This window comes from Pyrus communis, chromosome 11 (assembly GCF_963583255.1).
Source record: "Pyrus communis chromosome 11, drPyrComm1.1, whole genome shotgun sequence".
In the NCBI taxonomy this organism is placed as follows: Eukaryota; Viridiplantae; Streptophyta; class Magnoliopsida; order Rosales; family Rosaceae; genus Pyrus; species Pyrus communis.
The window spans coordinates 15,300,447-15,310,889 of NC_084813.1; the positions used below are offsets into that span (position 1 = coordinate 15,300,447).

The window sequence follows — 10,443 nt, forward strand, 5'->3', positions numbered from 1 at the left end:
CCATTCACATACCCACTTTGGGTTGGTGACTTGGACCCCTTTTAATTAAATAAAGCTTAATGCTTATTTAATTAAAACCATGTCCAATAAGCCCAAATACTCAATCTAATATAATTAACAATCAATTATATCTAATCATCATCCATATAACGATATTAGAACTTATAATGTGTGTGTGACCTCTTAGGTTCGAACTAAAGCCAACAGTGAAATTAAAATGAATTAATTTAATTCCACAAACCATGAGTGTCACCTAGCAGCATGTTATAGCTACACGGATTAGTAGAAGTATACGCTAACTAATCATGGTACTCTTTCGAATCTTGATTGTAGTTACAATGCAATTCGGTTCTTCTATCATCCATAATCCGATGAAGATTTATGTGATATTGAATTATGACAAAATCACATTCAGTCATCTATTGTTGTCATGATGCATCTCATGTTGAAGCAATTCTTACAAACATAGCTTGATCAACAATTACTTTGGCCAGAGATTTTTGAAATGGGTTTTCAAGTGGTTTTGAGGGATATTTACCAGAAGACGATAGATTCCTTATTGCACATTCATGTACCTTCATACTTATACATATGAACCCGAATATCACACTATCAGGCCTTGCAATCTCATTGAGGGCTTTAGGATAAAATCAAAGCTCATATTTACAAATATAAGATACATATGATGTCTCAAGTCTAAGAATTATTTGCATACTACAACAAGAAGCTTTGTAATGCTTGACATGTAGGAAGCATACATACTTTTAAGCTTCTTAGATGGTCAATGTTTAGTGAACTTCTCCAATAGACAAGCACATATATATCCATCACGTGTCTAACATGTGTAGCATGAGAACATGCTAACCTTTATGCGATATACACCGGCCTTTCTAGATAGTCAATGTCTAGTTGACTTCCCAAACAGCTAGGAACTTTATTTAAGAATTAAGTCACTATGGAATGGAATACAAATCTCCTTGCCACAATCTCATTTAAGACATTGTTGTTATACCTTAAATCTTTTATATATATATATATATCACTATAATGTAAAGCCAAATTTATGAATGAATAAAACTTGCCTTTTAATTAATTAATTAATTAATTAATTAGTATGGAGTTATAATATTGAAGGAGCTGACAAATCAATGGATGAGAATCCAACGGTGGCTTCGAATGTTTTGAAATCAAACCCAGTTACCATTAGATACAGAGATAAGGTTTGTTTACATTACACTGAGTTGATCTCTACTAAAGAAGCACTCAAGCAAAGAACTATGTATTGTATTTAATCAGATAAGTCAGCCACTCAATTTTATATTTTCTTCTCTAATCTCTGACTGGCTCAAACTTATCCATTAATTTCGTGCCACTAATATTTAGAGTACTATAATATTTTGCTCTCCTCAGATTTAAAATAATCAGAAAATTGTTATGTACTAATTAAAGCCACCTTGTGTAGATAGAGAGATTGTATATATACGAAGGGACATAGAGGAGGGGGCAATTCACCACTTATTATACATCTCTGAATTAAATATATAGAATGAAGGCTCAAAACCTCAACCTCCTGCATATGCTTTCACTACACGAGAGTAGTTTTTTGGTGAAATTGTAATAATTTACTCGTTTATATAACACATGCATGTCTTAGTGTTACTTAGTGTGATAATTAATTCATTTGTTTATAACACATGTTCGAAGACGTGTTTTATTGACAATACCATATATATATATATCTTATAACGCATGAATTAGGTATTATAGCCTGAATTAGTTACCGATGCGAAGGGTGTTTCTACATTTCCACATGATTAATTTAGTGGACGGGTATCCCCTTTTCTTTGTATTAACAGTTCTAAGCAGCATGCTATAAATGCCATATATTGTAGGTTTCTCCAAGCTGCAGACTCGTTCCACACTCATGTTTGTCATCTTCTTGCAGGCTGCAGGCAGCCAATTACACACAAAAAGTACAAATTACAGGCCAAATCCAACCTTCTAGCTATGAAATTCTAGTGATTATTTCATACCTACTCCCTCGGCCAAACCGTCATATACATATGGTTTTATATGCAAAAAGTAAGAGGGTCATGATCATTGATCTAGATCAAGAAAGCAAAACTTCAGGAAAATTAATTTGATTTTTCCTGTAAACCACCAATCTGTGAGCATGCATTAGATAAAAAAGAGTCAACCTATCATTGTTTTTCTTGGCAAACCATATATATATACATGTACGTATATATATATATATATATATGTATACGTGTGTGTGTGTGTGTTGAACCATGCACTTGGTAGGTGATCTGATGAACTGAACTCCATACGGCTACGGTGAAAGCTGCTAATTTATGACATGGGGCAAACTGCGCGCTGCAGATTAGTTAGTGATAAGATTCATATTATTTAATATTAAAAATGGTAGATTTACCCTTTCTATCAGATTAATATTAATCATATGACCTCAAGACAACTGGGGTATTAAAGATGATAATATTTACCCTTTTTGGGTGTGCTTTAGTAATTTCTTGATGAAAAGTGCACAAGATATAATACAATTGATATGATAATTTTTATTCTGTCATGCATATCTTCAAACTCAATCAGTAAATTAATGTCATAAGCCAAATTATCACCAAATAAATGAGTGAATATTTTTTACATCAGACATTAATTAATTAGTTATTTTAGTTTCTTTTCTCTGTAGCTTCTTAATAGCTTCTTAAGTACATCCATGCGCAGTTGAGCATATAAAACCTCTTGGTGCTGAATAAAACATCAAAACATAACTTCTCTGTGATGTTCATGACAAAGGTTCACCCTGAGGCACCACTCTCCTCCTCGCTTGCCGAATACTGCACTTCCAAACAAGAAACATTCACCATATGGATGAAGTCTCTCATACTGAATAGCAATGGCTGCACCGTCTTTGATTCTAATGGAAAAATTGTGTATCGCGTAGATAACTATGACTGCAAATGTAGAGGTGAAGTTTATCTTATGGATCTGAAAGGCAAAACCTTATTCACCATACGGAGAAAGGTATAATCTAATAGTAGCTACATAGTTATAAGTTATAACACCATTGAGTTGGAGACTAGACTTAATTTTGCTGATGACACTGGTGCTTTTGGTATGCAGAAATTCATTTTACCTGGGATTTGGGAGGGCTACAGATCCACAGGTAAAGAGATCAACCCAAAGAAGCCTGGATTTCAAGTAAGAAAAAGTTCTAGGTTGTGTAGAGGAAGGTCACTGTGTAAGGTTGTTGTAGGGCTAGACAAGAACCAACCACAACAATACAGAATAGAAAGCTTGAGCAGCAAGTCATCCTACAAGATACTTGAAAATTTTGGAAGACCAGTTGCAGAGGTAAATTCTGTCTCATCTTTATATTTTGGGAATTGTTGAATATCGTTCATCGTGTGCTCATCTCTCTCTCTCTCTCTCTCTCTCTCTCTCTCTCTCCCTCCCTGCGAAGAGTGCCTGATATCAATATTGGAGTAACCCAATACTAGCTTCATGCCTGAATGATATAACTGAAATAAGTTAATGATATATCATGTAGAGACTAATTAATGGTATTTTATTTAACAGGTAAAAAGGAAACAATCAACATGTGGAGTGGTTCTAGGGGAAGATGTTTTGACAGTGGTTGTAGAACCGCTCGTAGATCACAGTCTCATCGTAGGGCTTCTTGTTGTGTGCGGCCTCATCAACCGTAAAATGTGAAAGTGTGGAAGCAAGTCAACGACAGTATCAAGCAATTCAAGTCGTAATGTCTATATGTATATTGAAGATCTTTTAGTTTTTCCACCTTATTCTTCCTTGAAAATCAAGGATTTAATTAGGATTGTATATTGTAAATGATCCAAAATAGTGAAGAGACGAACGATGCTCAAATTGTAGTTAGTGAAAATTGATCAATTACTTTGATCGGTTTTTGTTAACCGCATTTTTTGTCAAATTTAGAGAAAGCTTAAGGGCTTGTTTGGTATTCAACTCAAATTCAACTTTTTAAACTCAAAACACAGGTTTTGAGTGTCAAGTTAAGAATTCTTGTTTGGTAGATTTTTTTCAAGAACACAATTCAAAACTAACTTAATAAATAGCCTTACTTCCTCAAAACAGAAAAGTGAGAATTTACAGTTTTTAGAGAACCTCTCTCTGCTTTTTCTCACATTTCTCTCTCCTTGTCCTCTCTCTCTTATCTCTTTCCTTCTTTCTCCCTCACTCCTCTCACTGGTAACTAAAACAAATTTCTCTGTCGTCTCTTTTCTCTCATTCTCTCTCCCTCACTGGTAAATAAAAAAAATTAAGAGGACGATCTCCATTGCAAACGCCGTTCAATTTCGCCCCGAGCTCTATTCGATTTCACTCGATATTCGTTCCATTTTGCTCAAAGATTTGTTCGATTTCACCACTAGATTCGTTCGATTTTACGAACCGGTTGTCAATCTGGGTTTATTTCTTCTCAAGCTTTGAAGATTCACAATTGCCTCTCAAATATGCATTTTTTTGTCTTTGAATATATGACAGAGATGTAAACATAAGTTTCAAGTTCTCAAACCAAATGAAGTTTTGGGTCTAATGAATCATAGTTGGAAATATGTTCTTGAAACAAATAAAAAATTTCAAAGTCCAAATTTCTAAATAGAATGACAAACAGACCCTAAATTGAGCTGCCCTTGCCTTATTAACACCAAATCCAATGACAAAGTGTCATATCCACTTCTTTGGCCTTCTTTGGTATATAGGACTATTCCAATTAAAATGCTTTATTGTAATTTCTCGCATTTGGTACTCCAATAAAGAATGAAACTAAAGATAGACTTGACAACGTGTCGTGCTATAATCTTATCATGTTTTGCTAGTACATAATAACTTGGCCCCTTAAAGTTCGTGCTCACATTGTATAAATCTCTTATGATCCCAACCGAACATGATTTGACCTAAATCCTAAATCTTTCGTACATACTCATCTCATACATGTTTTTGTCAGATCTAGCTAGACTAAATCTAATCTCAATACAATTTTAGCCCTCCAATATGTCATCAACTATATCACTTAATTATATTGTTCAGCTCAATTTGTGTCAAATTCAAATTATCGTTGAAGTTCCAAAACATCAAAGGGTCACCACTTAACGCTACAGTCTAGAAGTTTTTCTTTTCACTTGCAAGTGAACAGTTTTAAGTCAAAATCTCATGAATATCGAATTAGGTGCTACTTCTCCTCCCTTTAGTGTAATTATATATTGTTACATATAGAAAAAGGACTAGTCTAATTAAGGATGGGCAAACTTGTAAACGACAATGTTTGGAAGTACATTTTTATTTATTTATTTTTTATTTTTACAACAAGAGCGTTAATGTGTTAAATAGTTAATTGTTGGAAAAGAGAGAGAAATCAGTCCGGATCAAACATGCACTAGAATGCATAATTAGTTGTTTATAATTACTTCTTCAAAAAGAACTTAAGTTAAAAGTGTTTTTATTATAAACATTTAATAAATTTATAAAAAAAATTAAAATGTGTATTGGATAAACAGTTACAAGTGTTTTCTCATAAAACACACGTGGAGGTTTTTTTTTGTTTTTTGTTTTTTTTTAACAAAACACTTGACATGTGTTTTTTCAAAAAATACGCTTATATGAGCTAAAACCCTTTCTATGCTCAGTGGAAACAATTTTGCATGTCATTAAGTATTTGTATCCCATTCCAAATGTGTTTCAAAACGAACAATTGGTAGGTTCAGTTTCATTCGATTCGATTGTTTACTAAAATTGAAAATCAAACCAAAATGGTACATTTGAGTTTTTTTAATAAAATCTAAAAATTGGTATAAAAAAGAATCTAAAAAATCCTAGCAAGGAGGAAGAGAGAAATTTGTGCTGTGAACTTTGTGGTAGATCTATGTTTTTTTTTTTTTTTTTTGAACAAATGATATTATCTACATTAAAAGGGTGGAAGAGTGGGCTAAACCTCATAATGAGCAAGTAATAATGTGGTTCAAATTCACCTTTAACGAGAATCAAATATAAAACCCCTCAATTACAAATGAAAAGAAATATCACTAACTGTAGTAATAAGTAGCTCGCAACAATCTTTAAGCTCTCAAAAATGGCGCTACAGATCTTCAAGCTCTTAAAAATACAGTCACACAAGAGTTTCCTGATCAAGAAGCTGACCAAGAAAATGAGGTAGACTAGACCCATCCCCCACTGGTTCCATATGACGGCCGAAAACACAATCAGGTACAATGCAAAACATAGGCACTAGCGCCACCAAGCTCGTATTCTAAGGTGCTTTGCTCCCAAATTTTGAATGAAAATTTAGCATATTCTGTATGTTTGATTTCGGAGTTTTAGTTTCTGATTCAGACCTTAGAATGAGAGAGGGGAGGGAGAAAGGGAGTGAGAGAGAGAGAGAGAGAGAGAGAGAGAGGTGTGCAGCTGGGGATAGTGGAGGGAGAGAATTGATTAGAGAGAGAAAAGACAAATGATAGAGAGAAAGAGAGTGTGCGGCAAGGGTTGGGGGAAGGAGAGAATGGATGGGATGGGTTATACAGAGTAGTTGGATATTTGAATGTGGGCCTTTAAGAAATAAAGTGAAAAAGTATATTGACTTTGGGCTTATAGACCGGGCCTTGGATGAAATGTTTATTAATTTTGGGTTTATGAATAAGGTTTTATAGGAAAACTTGTAAAACGACGTCGTTCTAAGAAAATTCGGTTCAATTTGATTTGATTTGGTTTTCAAACCACTGAAACGAAATGAAACAAAAGACTTCGGTTCAATTCAATTTTTTCTAATTCGATTCGGTTGTTTTTTTGGTTTGGTATTTTTAGGGTTAGATTCAATATTCGGTTCCGAACCAACCCTTAAAACAAACCCTTATAAGGAGCCGTCATTTACTTTACATCTCTTAGCCGATGTCGTTTTTGTAAAAATATGAGATGATAACGTCACCCTAATTAGTGCCACCGAATCATGCCTTCGTTGTATGACTTGGTTATTTATAAATAAATTCTATTTTACTCTTAAAAAAAAAGTGCTACCGGAATCATATCACAACAGTACCCGGCAGATTCTCCTGTTATTCTCTCACCTATTTTCCCGAGAAAGTGAACCCAAATCCTCCGCGTAGGCATTAATGTGGTGGAGATCAGCCTCTTTCATTCACGACAAGCAAGACCAGGAGCGAAACGACGCCGTGTTGGCGTCGAAACCCGACTCCCTCACTCTCTACCCGCCACCGCCGCCTTCATCCATGGCCGACGCTCTGCAGAGCCCTAACCCTAAAATATCAGCCTACTACCAGACCCGGGCGGCCCACCACGGCGTCGTCACCAGCGACTGGCTGGCCCAGGCCCAAGCTGCCGTGGGCAGAAACCCCGACGACCAAGGGCCAATAGGCGCCGAGGCTGAAGCCAAGCCTGGGTCTAATTCCGGCAAGGCCTTCAGCGTCATCGAGGAGTTCAATAGCTGGCGAAAGCAGCCCGATTTGGCGGAGGCCGTGGCGGCCATTCGGGCGTTGGCGTCTGTGATTCGGTCCAGTGAGGCCACCACTATGATGGAGCTCGAAATTGAGCTTAAGAAGGCCTCCGAGTCTCTTAAAGTGAGTCCACTATGCCCTGTTTGTTTCACTGAAAAGCAGTTTTCAGAATTTGTGCTTTTGTTAATGGATTGTGGAAAATTAGCCCTGCCTTACTGAATCAAGAACCTATAGATAAATGCTTAGGGTTTGTTTAAAATTACAGTGTTTTAGGGTTTGTCCTATGATAAATGCTGTTATCTTAATCAGAATTAAATTATGTTAATTAGAATTAAATTGTCTGTTAGTTTTTTGGGGCAATTGAATTTGATACACACAATTTTCTGATTTGGTGATTTGCGAACTTGCTTGTCTTGTCGTCTGGATTGTGAATTCATTCGTTGTAGGTATTACCACGATATTATTGTTTAAACTTAATTTGCGCAGTAAATCTAGCTTGCATGAAGTGTTACTTCGTTAAATCAAGTTGCCGCATCGTATGAGATTTTCAAGTTATAATGTTCATACCTCTTGAAACAAAAGAAAAGTTATGATCTTTGGTGTATTTTCCAAGCAGAAAGGTAGAACTCTGGATTTTTAGGATTAATGTGATTTACCCTTTACTTCAGTCATGGGACACGACCTCTATTTCTTTGACTGCTGGATGCGACCTGTTCATCCGGTATGTTACTCGAACTTCGGCTTTAGAGTATGAGGACTTCAACTCAGCCAAGTCTCGTTTGATTGAACGTGCAGAGAAGTTTGGGGAGATATCTATGAAGGTACACGACGTAATATGTAGCTCTTTGATGTAATACACAACTCTTTTATGTATCTTTAACAGTGTCATCTTCCAGTTATTCAGTCTCACTCGTCTAAGATTGCAGGCCCGCAGAATCATTGCTGTGCTTAGTCAAGACTTTATATTTGATGGTTGCACGATATTGGTTCACGGTTTCTCTAGAGTTGTTCTAGAAGTATTAAAGACTGCGGCACAGAGCAACAAACTCTTTCGAGTTTTCTGTACAGGTTTTCATCTTTATCATGCAGTAAATTATAGTTTGTGTGCACATAAACTGGAGCAAGACAGGTTTAACAACATAAGTCAAAATCTGTATCCACTTGGCACCTCTTATATGGGATAGAGAGATTTCGGATTCTTGGTCTGTTTTTTCTTTTACATCAACACACAGATTGACCAGATAGAACACCAGTCTTTATTCTTGCTTTGAATTATGTTTCTTTGCATCTTTGTTTTCAAATTGTTTCTAACAGGTAGGATTAGTATGAAATGTTTGCCTTATGGGCGGTTCTGCTGTACTTGTCTCCCATATGATTCAATCTTTATGCTGTAAACTGCAGAGGGAAGACCAGACAGAACAGGATTACGATTGTCGAACGAGCTGGCCAAGCTTGATGTTCCTGTGAAGCTTCTAATAGACTCTGCAGCAGCATATACCATGGATGAGGTCGACATGGTATTTGTTGGGGCAGATGGAGTGGTTGAAAGTGGAGGTATCATCAATATGATGGGAACATTTCAAATTGCCTTAGTGGCACACAGCATGAACAAACCGGTTTATGTGGCTGCTGAAAGCTACAAGGTATGCCAAAATGTTTTCTACACTATATCTAGTGAACTAAATCATATATTAGGAAACGTGATAGTTAGCAAATAATGCGATACCTATAAAGATATTAGATAATCCTTTTATCCATGATCTGGCACTTGATGTGCCTTAGTAATTGGTGGTGTGATTTAGGAGTACAAATTTGTAGTAGATTTAGGAGTAGCAAATTGCAGTTTCGCGGAGGTATTTGCAGATTCAAATATCAATGTTTGTTTATTAGTTCCCCAAAGAGTAAATTGTAGCAGTGGTCCCTCAACTTTAATTAAATTGGAGCAATGGTCCCTCAATTAAAAATCCATTACCATTGATCGCTCAACTCATCAAAGCGTGTAGTTATGGTCCTTTTGGTCAACTTCATCAGAATTTTTTCAAAATGAGTTATGTTGGAAGGACCATTGTTACAATTGGGTTAAAGTTTGAGGGACCATTGCTCCAACTGGTTAAAGTTGAGGGACCATTTCTCCAGTTGAATTAAAGATGAAGGACCAATGGTAATGGATTTTTAGTTGAGGGACTATTGCTCCAATTGAGTTAAGTTAAGGGTTGCTACAATTTACTTTCCCCAAAACATCATACATTTGATTTGTTGTTTTCCAGTTTGCTCGCCTTTATCCATTGGACCAGAAAGACATGGCCCCTGCATTACATCCCATTGATTTTGGGGTACCCATCCCATCCAAGGTTGAAGTTGAAAGGTCTGCCCGTGATTATACTCCTCCGCAATATCTTACTCTGCTCTTCACGGATTTGGGGGTACTAACTCCGTCAGTGGTCAGCGATGAGCTTATTCAGCTATACTTGTGATATTTTCCCAGTTTGTAACTTTTCCCTGAAATTCAAATGAGAGGTAGAATTTTGTTAAATTTGTACCATTATGTGATATGATGCAGGTGTTAATCTTTTGTAGTTACTGGTTATGTTGTCGCGACTTGCAAGTAATAGTTGCATCTATACGCCCTGGTCCTTCACGTTGTTAAGAGATTAACAATCTTCTCACTTGGATCTTCTTGGCTTTCTTTTTTATTTTGCAATGTTACTTCATGGTTGAAACCATCTAGTTTCCAAGTCACCTATTAAAGATCAATGTTGCAAAAAGGTCAACTAAATTGGAAATCGTTTAATTGTTTGATTTATGATGTCAAAATTCAAGTATTTAAGTGATATTTGAGAAACATGATAACTCATCGTCGGTTCATGACTTGTGCAAATTCCATTTTAGGAATTTCAAGTCAACTTGGGTAGGAGGCACAATCAGCCTTTTGTTATTATCG

The 10,443-nt window shown here is 36.0% G+C and overlaps 2 protein-coding genes across 2 annotated transcripts; both read left to right on the top strand.

Moving 5' to 3' along the window:
• The first annotated feature begins 2,808 nt into the window (after nt 1-2,808).
• Nucleotides 2,809-3,735, top strand: LOC137709066 (protein LURP-one-related 11-like). Its single transcript, XM_068448207.1, has 3 exons — nt 2,809-3,045; nt 3,145-3,375; nt 3,601-3,735. The coding sequence occupies exons 1-3, from the start codon at nt 2,809-2,811 to the stop codon at nt 3,733-3,735; spliced, it is 603 nt and encodes a 200-aa protein (XP_068304308.1).
• A 3,307-nt stretch (nt 3,736-7,042) lies between these two features.
• LOC137708000 (uncharacterized) lies at nt 7,043-10,225 on the top strand. The gene is made up of 5 exons (XM_068446960.1): nt 7,043-7,625; nt 8,171-8,323; nt 8,429-8,570; nt 8,904-9,145; nt 9,770-10,225. Exons 1-5 carry the CDS (start codon nt 7,161-7,163, stop codon nt 9,974-9,976), a joined length of 1,209 nt encoding a protein of 402 aa, XP_068303061.1. The 5' UTR covers nt 7,043-7,160; the 3' UTR covers nt 9,977-10,225.
• The last annotated feature ends 218 nt before the right edge of the window (nt 10,226-10,443 follow it).

Bases quoted from the DNA above. Each gene is read 5' to 3' on its own strand.
- LOC137709066 (XM_068448207.1), top strand. From the start codon at position 2,809: ATGACAAAGGTTCACCCTGAGGCACCACTCTCCTCCTCGCTTGCCGAA. The intron at 3,046-3,144 runs GTATAATCTAAT...TTTGGTATGCAG, and splicing joins TATTCACCATACGGAGAAAG to AAATTCATTTTACCTGGGAT. The intron at 3,376-3,600 runs GTAAATTCTGTC...TTTATTTAACAG, and splicing joins TTGGAAGACCAGTTGCAGAG to GTAAAAAGGAAACAATCAAC.
- LOC137708000 (XM_068446960.1), top strand. From the start codon at position 7,161: ATGTGGTGGAGATCAGCCTCTTTCATTCACGACAAGCAAGACCAGGAG. The intron at 8,324-8,428 runs GTACACGACGTA...CTAAGATTGCAG, and splicing joins TTGGGGAGATATCTATGAAG to GCCCGCAGAATCATTGCTGT. The intron at 8,571-8,903 runs GTTTTCATCTTT...TGTAAACTGCAG, and splicing joins CTTTCGAGTTTTCTGTACAG to AGGGAAGACCAGACAGAACA.